The sequence below is a fragment of the Agrilus planipennis genome, unplaced genomic scaffold, assembly GCF_000699045.2.
Source record: "Agrilus planipennis isolate EAB-ADULT unplaced genomic scaffold, Apla_2.0 scaffold207, whole genome shotgun sequence".
In the NCBI taxonomy this organism is placed as follows: domain Eukaryota; kingdom Metazoa; phylum Arthropoda; class Insecta; order Coleoptera; family Buprestidae; genus Agrilus; species Agrilus planipennis.
In genome coordinates, this window is record NW_020438969.1 from 537,234 (window position 1) to 549,647 (window position 12,414).

General features: G+C 34.9%; 1 protein-coding gene across 1 annotated transcript; it reads left to right on the plus strand.

Annotated features, from left to right (window-relative positions):
• Window positions 1–1,592: 1,592 nt before the first annotated feature.
• Window positions 1,593–12,272, plus strand: LOC108738723 (uricase). Its single transcript, XM_025975364.1, has 5 exons — window positions 1,593–1,706; window positions 1,832–2,034; window positions 5,875–6,141; window positions 9,331–9,641; window positions 11,997–12,272. The coding sequence occupies exons 1-5, from the start codon at window positions 1,675–1,677 to the stop codon at window positions 12,171–12,173; spliced, it is 990 nt and encodes a 329-aa protein (XP_025831149.1). The 5' UTR covers window positions 1,593–1,674; the 3' UTR covers window positions 12,174–12,272.
• The last annotated feature ends 142 nt before the right edge of the window (window positions 12,273–12,414 follow it).

Genomic DNA, 12,414 nt, shown 5'->3' on the forward strand with positions numbered 1-12,414 from the left:
GCAAAAAGGATACGTCGAAGGAAAGACAGAACATGATTCGGGATAGATAATTCTTGAGGAAAGGGAAGCGTTACGTATAAGCATGTACATGTTAATTAATATTTTGATTCCTGTCGGTTGAGTATGTCCGCATGGGTAGCAACTATTTGTATCGTAGTGTAGCGTCGTTCTTTCAGTTTCGGGAACAAGAAAAATTCACAGGGGACCAGATCTGGGGAATACGGTGGCTGCGGTATTATTAGTGTGTTGTTTTTGGTCAAATATTCGTGCAAAAGCAATGATGTGTGGGCAGGGGCGTTATCATGGTGCATAAGGCCAATTTTTGTTCTTCCAAAAATCCGGCTGTTTCTAGCGGATTGCTTTGCGCAAATTGCGCATAACTTGCAGGTTACATTCCTTATTAAACATATGATGCACCACGCCCCTGCAATCTAAGAAAACTGTAAGCAAAACCTTCACATTCGACCTAATTTGGCGCGCTTTTTTTGGTCTTGGCACTTGCGGCGGCTTTCATTGGGATGATTCAGGTTTGGTTTCCATGGCATAACCATAAACCACGGCACGTTGTTCACTTCTACTCGGCCCTCTGAGAACATTTTGTACCGCCGATAAACGTTGCTTCGGTCCAAGGTCCGCACACTTAATTTTGTTTTTCACACAAAATTTGATACAGATTCTTTAATCCATTTTTTGGAATAGGCAAAAATCGAAGACGAGGCAAAACGCGTGCAAGCTAAGCAGCTGTCAAAAATTAAGTGAATATTCAACATGTTCGAACTCGTCGGTATAAGTGAGAGACTGGGTACCAACATAACGCCACAAAATAATCGAAAATCGAATATACGTAACCCGCGGAAAAAATTCGCGATACTTTTTGAACAGACCTCGTATAAGTATTACAAATACCGTGTTATAAATAAGAAGTAGTTTAAGTGTCCGGTTGGTGTTATAGTGTAAATTGAATAACTGTAGTACGTTTAGATACGCCATAAATAAATAAAATTATTATTAGAAAATTCGTCTCAATATCATGTTAGGATCTGAATTTATTAGAAACTGTTGTTACTTAATCCGTACGGAAATATATCAGTCAAAGCTTTGTTTTGTATTACCTTTCTAAATATAACTAGTGAATTTGTTTATTTTGTAACCTACTTTTCTCAAAAAAGAATACATTACAAGAAAGCTAATTTATAATAACTCAATCTCAGGATGTGTAATTATCAGATGTTTTGAACAAATTATTTTCTCTATTCTTCCCCTAATATTTCTCCAATGGATAAATCATAGGCCCCAACAACTGAGAGCGAGACGTTGATAAATAAAATATCTTTAGCCTCTGTCGGCTTTGATTTATCCAACGTTTTGAGCAAATTTTTGGAAATACATATGCAGTAATCGTAGTAAATTTTTGCAGAGAAACAGAAACGGTTTTCCCACTTATTTTACCTACCATTATAAATTTTATCTTGTTTACCAGTGTATCCGAATATTTGCAAGAATGTTATATAAATTAAAAAGATTATGTTTATTTATTTACATAATCAAATCTTACTAGAATAGAAACGGGAATTTTGATGACAGAAAGCTTATATAAATGCAGCAAAGAGTACCTATCAACAATATTTTTCATAAACGTGTTTGTTAATTAACCTAGAATAAAAAACAGTTAATATGGCGTCTGCTAAGTGGAGTTACGAACATAAGTAAGTCTAAAATAATAATAAAAGTATCTAAAGTATAATGTGTAGATTTTGTTATTTTATTAATTCAGTAGCAAATTCAGCAATCACTTCATTCTTATGGTTTGATTACGGATTTGTTCTTTTAGAGTTAGTAATATAAACGCACTGTCCAAGGAGAATGATAGCATAGATAATTTTAAAGCGGACAAATATATGTTCGGAAACTATGGTTATGGAAAAAATTCAGTCAAACTTCTTCATGTTTCTCGTGATGGTCCGAAACATACTATTAAAGAGTATGAAGTTGATACCCATTTGAGACTTAGTACAACTGACGACTACGTTGATGGTATGATAAATTATTATGTATTTGAAGTCAGTAGGACTTGCACAGATATTTCAAAAATTGTTTTTATTATCACTCGAAACTATGATAACATTTGAAAGTTGCACAATATTTTATGCAACATGTTTACTTTCGCGTTTTCAAATAAAGTTCTGTTATGTGCTTTTGTAATTATAAAGAAAATAACCAGGTAAACAGATCACAAAATCTGGAGTGGTTTGCTACAATAATAGATTTTTATATACANGTAGCGTCCGCTAACGCCCGTTACGGTGCGATTCGATACTAACGAGCTACGTGAGTCAAATTTTTATGTGTTTCCTTACAAATTGGCCCTACAATTCGCTTTAAAGGTTATCTGAATGAATTTATATGACTTTCCAATGTTGGAAAGTCTATTTTGAATTACCCTGTATGTAATAATAAAAAGAGAGACTGTACAGTGCAGATGCTCAGGTCCGCCAGACCATGTTCTGCCTGAGTGGGTATTTTTCGGAATTTTTCGTACAGGAACAACTACCCACTTCACCCACATTATCGACCGGGTTTGCAGATGCTGAGTGAGCCTTTAGGTAGCGTTCTCTTTCATTCCTGGTATAACTATAGGATTAAAAAATCTAGCAACCAAGGAGCAGTATTGATTAAGATTTTCCATCATTCATTATTGCTGGTTCCTATTTTATTTAAACTCTACGTAATAATATTTTTTATTCAAGATTGACCGAATTGAGATGTCCATGCCTAATAAACATTATTATACAGTTGATTTATCCAAATTTCCTCAATCAGTAATAGACACCAAAGAGAATAAAGAGGTGTATCAACCAGTTGACAAACCAGCCGGATTTATTTATGCTGAACTTTTGAGGAAGAATCATGTTTCAAAACTTTAATATCACATGCAGAATATGTGCATCTATTTTATCAAGATAAATAATATGTAAATTTCAATATAAATGTATTAATCCAAATAAACCACTTAGGTACTTCAATGTTGTTTTATACCCAATTCACCTTATTTCGGAAGAAATGCATAGAGAAAAATATAATTAACTACATTCTTCTATTCGTTATTATTTTGCGACGTGAATGATGTTTCGTGAACTAAATTTCAATTTTTAATATAAATGATATCGATAATTTATTTACTTTTGTAATTATTTAATTTTCTTCTTCATAGTAGCATCCCAATGAATTTTCCTCTGATCTTCTAGAAAATATGATGTTCATTCAGGTACCTAACGAATAATGCTTAATGCATTGTCGACAGAGTCTATTGTCAGCCCTCTATCTTTCCAATTTAGTTTTTATCAGCGAATATAGCCTCCTCGGCAATTTAGAAAACTACTAATTTTAAAAATATACACATTTGCGTGGATAAAATTGTATGTTGTACTGACTGATCTGATTTTTACCTGTGATGAGCAATTCAAGCATCCTACTAATTATTTTAATTTATTGTCTTATGTAATGTTTTGATAAATTATGCTGATTGGAAAGTAATTAATAGAGTCCTGAAAAGGAGTTCCATCTAGACTGCCAAGCTCGGCGACACAGTCGTTATTTGGGGCTGAGGTTTCAAAACTCTACGGTGAAAGGAGAACTGTGGGCTGCGGTCCTATATTATATGATATTATCCATCCCACGAATGAATGAACTCTCGACAGTTTTTTTTTTCCTTACAATTATTCAGAAGGATTTTATTCCTCGGGTAGGGATAGTTCCGCCCACAGATACAATCACTCCTCGCAGAGATTATCATTCAGAGATAATTATTCCTAGATCAAAGATTGATAAAGGCCGATTTTATCGGATCTTCCTTGATATAGATATCTGCCAGCTGCTGTTTGTTGTTTTTTGTTATCAACTTTTATCAGCCGAATAATTTTTCTGTTAAGAAGTTGAGGGAGAATTGCTCTGGTTCATCTGCACCTAATAATAGTATTCACGAATTAGGTCCTGTGAACGGTAGACATAGCAGTTACACCGAAAGTATGAATGCGAATGCAATGCGCGAAGTATTTTCGAACATTTAAGAGCCAAGACCTTCCAGTTTATCTGCATTTAGCCGTATATTGATCTTGAAGATAATATACAGGACATTGTTGTTTGATTTTGATTTACCAGTTGCTGATGCAATCATATGAAATGCTAGCCCATGGAACGAAATTTCGATAATAAAAGACGCTGTGGACGCTCGTAAAATACTACTATCAAAGCTAATAGACATAAACATACCTAGGAAACCGCATGAATCGATAACATAACTTGAAGAAAAAAGAAATTCTACTCGGGAAAGTTCCAGAGGATTATAAGCGGGTAGTAGCCATACCTAAAAAGAGAGGCGCGGATAGGTGCGAGATATTTAGAACAATTAGCTTAACTTTCCATGCGTCAAAAATCTGAACTAGAATTGTACAGAGGAGAATGGAAAAATGAGCGGAAGAACTACTAGGGGAAGATCAATTTGTGATTAGAAGAAATAGAGGAACGCGGGAGGCCATTCTAGCTTTACGGGTAACAATAGAAAAAACGATAGAAAAAGGAAAGAGTGCGTACATAGGATTTGTAGGTTTAGAGAAAGCTTTTGACAATGTTAAATGGGACAAGATGTTAAATATACTTAAAAATGTAGGGATGAGTTGCAAAGATAGAAGAGTGATACTTAGTTTGTATAAAGAGCAACAGGCAGTTATAGAGCTAGGAATGTAACGTAGAGAAGTAAATATTAGGAAGGGAGTCAGACAGGGATGCACACTGTCACTGCTACTTTTTAATTTATATATCGAAGACGCCATCAACATCATTAAAGACAGTATGACTGTAGGGACGGATATACAGGGCCAAAAAATTAGTATGCTTAGATTTGCAGATGATATAGCGTATTAGCATCTAGCAAGGAGGACCTAGATAAAGCTTTAAATAAAATGGAAGCGGTACTGACGGAACAGTACTGCATGAAAATAAATAAAGTAAAACAAAAATACTAGTATGCAAGGAAAGGAAAAGTAGGGAAAGAGCGAATATAAAGATAGGAGACGAAGAATTAGAAGTCAGATAAGTTAGGACGGAAGGAATAATAGAGATATAAAGGAGAGGATAGCGTAAGGTCGAGTCGCCTTTAATAAAAAGAAGTCACTTCTATACTCGCGAACGGTTAATTTAGAAATTCGAAAAAGGTCGTTAAAGGTGTATGTTTGGAGTACGGCGCTGTACGGGTGCGAAACATGGATAAAAGGTTAGAAGCGTTCGAAATGTGGTGTTATAGGCGAATGATGAAGATACCGTGGATAGAGAAGTCAATAAGAAATAGGTGAGAAGGTTAGTAGGACACCTTCTCAGGCATGAAGTTCTAGTCAGAGATATATTAGAGGCAGAAACGGAAGTTAGGAGGGGTAGAGGTAGACCTAGATTAGATTATCGCAGGATAGGAAAGAGTGGAGTTGCGTGTCCAACCAGTTTTATGACTGCCGACTTTATGATGATGATGACTCGGGATAATGAAAACGTACAAAGGAACGATGACTAGTCATGGTCAAAAAGTCGTGACAGTGTAGTGCATATACATCCTGTAGCCAATTTCTCTTTTCCGAAGAAGGTTAACACACTGCCGTGTGCCCAGATAAAATAAGTTAAAGTATTTAAAATATTTTTTATAAGTTTAAATCCCTAATTATTGTGTAAGTAGGTTTGAGGTTAAATGAATCTGATTACAATAAATGTATGTTTTTTAAACGTTGGGTTATACACGTAATGTGCAGTTCTTTATATCCCTATGTAATTTCCCTATCACCTACCCACATACTGTTTGCAGAAATGAACTAAATAAGCTATTATCTTTAGGAAACAATAGGAATATCATAGCAACGGATTCTCAGAAAAACACAATTTACGTTCTGGCTAAAAAATTCGGCATAAAAACTCCAGAAGAATTTGGTTTACTGATTTGTAGCCATTTTCTTTATACATATCGCCACGTAGAGGAGGTTGAAGTTGTTATTGAACAGTATCCATGGGAGAGACTGCAGGTTAACAATAGACCCCATAATCATGCATTTATATTTGATCCAATTGCAACTCGACATGCTACATTGGTGCAAAGGCGCAATGGTGAGTGATGATTATTCTATTACTTAACATTTATATTCCTTCAAATGCTGACTGCATTTGTTTTTTCTGTGGACACTATAAAATAATTTTAAATAGGTATCTGATTATATATTGGGATCCGTCAAATAGGCATACACCATCTGGTGGCAAAATTTATAACTCGAATGAGGGAAAAATTTACATAGGAACTGTGCACGCAAATTGTAAAATTGTTTATTAAAATAATAAAACACGTAAAAAAGTAAAAATTTGATGATGGAGTCGACGAAGTTTTCTTCTGAAGTTAAATCAAATAAAAAGTTAATATGTTCAGTGAAAAGCTGCAATAGCACTTCAGAAATAGATCTCCACTCTTCACCTACATTAACTGCTTTCCAATAAAAACTAACCGTCTATATATGTAAAAAATATATTCGGAAAATTAGAGAAAAAAGTAAACTAATAGAAGCTTGGATGAAAGCAGTAGGTATCAACGAAGTGAATTCCGGAATAAAAGTTTGTTCACGACATTTTAATGCACATGATTATATTTCAGCAAGTATTTACCATCAGCCATAACCTTAATATTTAAAACTAGAATCATACTAAAATTATAAAGTGAGAAATTATTTATTCCTGTGTAATTGATTTAACACAATTCTAATGATACGATATAAGTATTTTGANTTTAATTGCTTTCCCGGAACGCAGGTACGACACACACGTCTACAGATACGGCGCACATGAAGTAAAGCGCCCGCGGCTAGTCGGCGAATCCATAAGCCGCTCACACACACGTATGCCCGATCGCACACAATCACGCTCGCGGTCGCTACACTATCTAATGCGGTTTTCACTTCTTCCAATTTTCATCTCCCTCACTGTAGCTACCCCAGTTAATCATAAATTTGGCCCATAAATTTAACTCCTACAACTAAACAGGTGACAGTTACGATGGATAAAGAAGTTGATAAACGGCACCAACCACTTTACATCCAACCGGTATCTCATATTTTCTACCTAAACACTGTTCTTGTATAATAATTTCTCTCCTGGCAGTGTCTTCATATGCTTGATCTGAACTATTTTTCGCAAACATCAGCAAACACATTATTCCTACTGTTTTTTTCAATACAAATATTACCCTGCCGTTTATTCGTTCTTATACGGAACGTTCCTCTTTACTTGACCAAGGACATGTTTCTTCACTTGTCGCAAACACACCCTTACACACAAATACGTCGATTGCATTTTTCGGATGGGCAATATATATCGTATTATTCAGTATATATGTATAACTAAAGAAGTAGTTGCGAACATTATTAAGATTTCAAGGACAATTATATACCTAATTCAACAAGACGTCTTCTTCATACTACCTTCGTATAACAATGCCGCCTTTGCGTTATCATTCGATGCAACTGTAGACTTATTTATACGCTTCTCCAATTTATAGTTATAATCCACCATTACTTATTAATTTTCCCTTTATACCTCTTCAAGATCTATAACTTTAACACTTATCTTTCTAAGTCTCAAGATCAAAGTCATTGTGAAATTGTAATCATTTTTATTGATGGAGTGCTCGTTCGAGAAATTTATTATTAAATAAGTTGAGATGTGGAGACAACCCCATTCGGGTTAGAAAGTAGGTATCTCCTCACTTCACATCATGGTCTTCGCAGGGAATGAGGGGACATTCCATACCACTCCTTAAACTAACTAATCCATCCTTTTCTACAAGAGGCAGGTGTGGTTTACTGTTTCGGAGAGGATACGTTGCGGTGGTTATGCGGCTAGTTTTTGGGGATCAACTTCGTCAACATGGAGAAAGTGGGTTGCCCGTATACCGCTGAATTAGAACTCCATTTACAAGTTGATGTACCTATGCATTAACCATTTAAAACGCAGTAAATTCTTGTACGTACTAAACTGCAAGTCTTCTAAAATACTGGAAGTTTATTCGGAATGTCTTACAGGTGAGCCTACGTCGCAGTGTTTAAGGTATAAATAGTAGTGTTTACAGCTTCCGGCCACAGTTCTTGATTAATTTTCGACAATCGTTTTCTGAGCGTCCGTATTACTGAGGTGTATATCCTGAAGAACGTTTGTGGTTATGGCCTCCTTCAACACTTTGTTTATGTATTCATCATCTCGTTGGTCACTTCTCAGTGTTTTCATTCTACTATGGGTTTGGAAAAATGGCCTTAAATTATTTGAATCTGTTAAAAATTTCTGATCTATTTTTCAATAAGTAGATCTGACTTTTCAGATTCTTTTGAAATTTTCTAGTTTGTTTTCTGATCTCAAAAGAAATTGTCTTAATCGCCGATGTTAATGCTTTTACTATCTTCTTTTTAGCTGATTTCTTGACTGTTCTTTTGTTGACAAGGTCGAGACAGTCGTATCAAGAACAATTACCCTGAACTTCATTACTCATAGATTGTCTTTTCGCGTATTGATGCACGACACCTTTTGTTCACTATCACGGAACTCGTAATGAATTTTGTACGAATGAAATGTGAAATCTGCATTTGTTATGGTTCCACTGAAAATGGACTTCGGTCTCACTCTGAGATATATAAGATGTCGTTGTACCATTAACCCTCAATAAGTGCTTTGATTTACATCATGCGCTTCCGGTTGCAAGTAACAATATGTTGTTGGCAATCTTGACTTATATCGGTTCGTCAATCATTTCTTATTTAATAAACTACTTTTTTTGACATGTGCACAGTTTCTCCAAAGTCATAAATCCAATCGCTTTGCCTCAGATCAGAACTGACTAAATACAATGACAAAATATCACACGTGTATACCGTACTACCACTAACGGGAGCTTTCTTTGAGTCAGAGAGCCGTTTTCTGCACTTTCGTGTCCAGTGTCCTTTCTTTTTACAGTAATTACATATGTTTGCTTTTTTTCTTATTTTTGGTTTTTGTGTTTTTTTTTTCTTGGACAATTATACAGCTGACAATTTTTCCTGTAAAACTTCCAGTGCGAGATGGGTTTCTGTGTAGTCGTTTGACATGCATGCATCACCAAAACCCATTTATCCCAGAAAGTCAAACTTTTCGTCCCAAACNACTACGATAAATTTTCCCTAATCGGCGCCATGTTTTTAGGCTCCTCCCATTTGACGGATCCAAATAGGTACAAAAGAATTTCTAAATAATATGGCGTTTTCATTATTTACTTTCTTATTGTAGAATCCCCTAAAATAACCTCTGGATTAAAAAATATGCGTGTTTTGAAAACAACCCAATCAGCTTTCACGGATTTTATTCAAGACGGCTATAGAACCCTCCCTGATGATAATGATAGAATATTTAGCACTATAGTTACAGCAAACTGGAGCTATAGTACAACTCAAGGGGTTGATTTTGATTTTGCTTGGGATTCTGTAAAGAATTTCATTTTGCAAAAATTTGCAGGCCCACCAGATGAAGGAATATTTTCTCCTTCCGTTCAAAACACACTTTACTTATCTGAAAAATTAATTTTAGATAGTATACAACAGGTAAGATATTTGCATAGATGTACTTACATCTAGAAATAGTTAGATATAAGTATAATAATCAATTATTGTTTATATAAAACCCGAAAAAAAGGGGAAAAAAAGTTTTTTTTCTATGGCGAAAACTACGTAGAAAATCGTTTTGACTACCATTTGCAGAGAATTGAAAAATCTATAAAGGGAACTTTAATCAACCTAATCAATGCATACAAAAAACGTGAAAACCCGCAATAAACGTGTTTTTTTGAAAACTCGTGACGTCTTAAGATGTATTAACATTTGCCATGTATGAATGTAGCAGCTGCAAGTACGTAAATTATTAGGACGAAAATTTTGATGAATAGGTTTGTAACAATTGCCGATTCATTTTTTTTTGGGATTTTTTCAAGCGCACATCTTTTGTTCAAACGTGGTTAGATTCATTCATGCATGCTACCTAAAATATCAATAAAATGACAAAGGTTCGGGGTATCTCAGTTTTGACGCTCTTGCGTGATATGGCCCTTACTATAAAAGATAGAACTTTGCGGTTTTCGCGACAACGCCCTACTTTCTTATAAAATCGAAGATAACGCAAGCAGAATTTTCATATCCATTTTGGTTTTCGAGATACAGGGTGGAATTGAAAAGTATCACTTTTGAGGCAGCCCCTCGTATATCAGTTATCTGTAAACTTATCGAAGTTAAAAAAAATCCGTAAAATCCAGTGGCGTAGTCAGCCTTTTTTAGCACCTTACGATTTCCAGTCATGACGCAAACATGTTTTTTTATACGGAACAGGGTTTATTATTTCTTAAAATACACAATTATATACAATTGTTTTGGAAAACAAGCTCAGAATTTAACATTTTCTTAAATTGTTTTTTGTGTCCAATTAGTAGGTAGTAGGCTGTGATTAATTTATAGTAGAATGAAAATTCGGGCTATAGGGCCGTGGTCTAAATTGTCAACGCAGCACTACCTCTGAGGATGTGAGCCGCAGTAGCTGACGAAACGTCTGGACACAATAGTTCATTTAGACCATGGTCCTATAGCCCGAATCTTCATTCTACTATGGATTCTCCGTAATAGCCTTTGTTCTTATATTGTGATTAATTTGTTTAAAACAAAAAGCAAGATGTAAAATATCTCATTACTAATACAATGATTATACGTTGGTTCAACGATTTTGCAGCCTGTATTCTTAGGTAAAAGCAAGATGTAAAATATCTCATTACTAATACAATGATTATACGTTGGTTCAACGATTTTGCAGTCTGTATTCTTAGCTAAATAAAAAATCCAAAGTGTCTTAATGTTCTATTAAAAAAACACAAATGATTGCGTCACGTAAAAAATGGAAAGTGTTAGAAAAAGCCGACTACGTCACTGAATTCTTCGGTAGCTTTAAAGATAACCGAGATACTAGGATGCCTGAAAAGTAATACTTTTCAGTTCTAGACTGTATCTCAAAAACTAAAAGGGATATGAAAATTCTGCTATCGCTAAAACCGCAACATTCTATCTTTTAAAATCAGGGAGATACCCCGCAAAAATGCCGAAAATGGAATACCTAGTATAGTAAACTCAAATAAAGTAATGAATTAAAAACATGACAATCTAGGGCGATTTAAAACAGGCTTTACAACTTTGAAATTCAATTGTTAACTTGTACGGTTCAAATGCATTTTTCGCCACGACACACGCCAAATAGTCGTGTAGGGCTGTTGAAAAAAAATTGTCTCATTTGTTCAACGACTTCGTTAGATTTCTTACCGAGCACACATTTTCTGTAAAACATTTCTGCCACTCATAAAATGTAGGCCTACTAAAAGGATCTTTAGCGTACTTGATACGAAAAATTGTTATCGTTTCGATTGATTCTTCAAACCAAAACACACAACTAGCACGCTGGGGTCCAGTGAAGGAAGCCATCTTCAACGTAGCGTCCGCTAACGCCCGTTACGGTGCGATTCGATACTAACGATCTACGTGAGTCAAATTTTTATGTGTTTCCTTACAAATTGGCCCTACAATTCGCTTTAAAGGTTATCTGAATGAATTTGAATTACCCTGTATGTAATAATAAAAAGAGAGACTGTACAGTGCAGATGCTCAGGTCCGCCAGACCATGTTCTGCCTGAGTGTGTATTTTTCGGAATTTTTCGTACAGGAACAACTACCCACTTCACCCACATTATCGACCGGGTTTGCAGATGCTGAGTGAGCCTTTAGGTAGCGTTCTCTTTCATTCCTGGTATAACTATACGATTAAAAAATCTAGCAACCAAGGAGCAGTATTGATTAAGATTTTCCATCATTCATTATTGCTGGTTCCTATTTTATTTAAACTCTACGTAATAATATTTTTTATTCAAGATTGACCGAATTGAGATGTCCATGCCTAATAAACATTATTATACAGTTGATTTATCCAAATTTCCTCAATCAGTAATAGACACCAAAGAGAATAAAGAGGTGTATCAACCAGTTGACAAACCAGCCGGATTTATTTATGCTGAACTTTTGAGGAAGAATCATGTTTCAAAACTTTAATATCACATGCAGAATATGTGCATCTATTTTATCAAGATAAATAATATGTAAATTTCAATATAAATGTATTAATCCAAATAAACCACTTAGGTACTTCAATGTTGTTTTATACCCAATTCACCTTATTTCGGAAGAAATGCATAGAGAAAAATATAATTAACTACATTATTTTATTCGTTATTATTTTGCGACGTGAATGATGTTTCGTGAACTAAATTTCAATTTTTAATATAAATAAAAT

Excerpts from the sequence above, each read along its gene's own strand:
- LOC108738723 (XM_025975364.1), top strand. The coding sequence starts at position 1,675 with ATGGCGTCTGCTAAGTGGAGTTACGAACATAA. Across the intron at positions 1,707-1,831 it reads AAGTGGAGTTACGAACATAA|AGTTAGTAATATAAACGCAC; the intron begins GTAAGTCTAAAA and ends TTGTTCTTTTAG. Across the intron at positions 2,035-5,874 it reads AACTGACGACTACGTTGATG|GAAACAATAGGAATATCATA; the intron begins GTATGATAAATT and ends TATTATCTTTAG.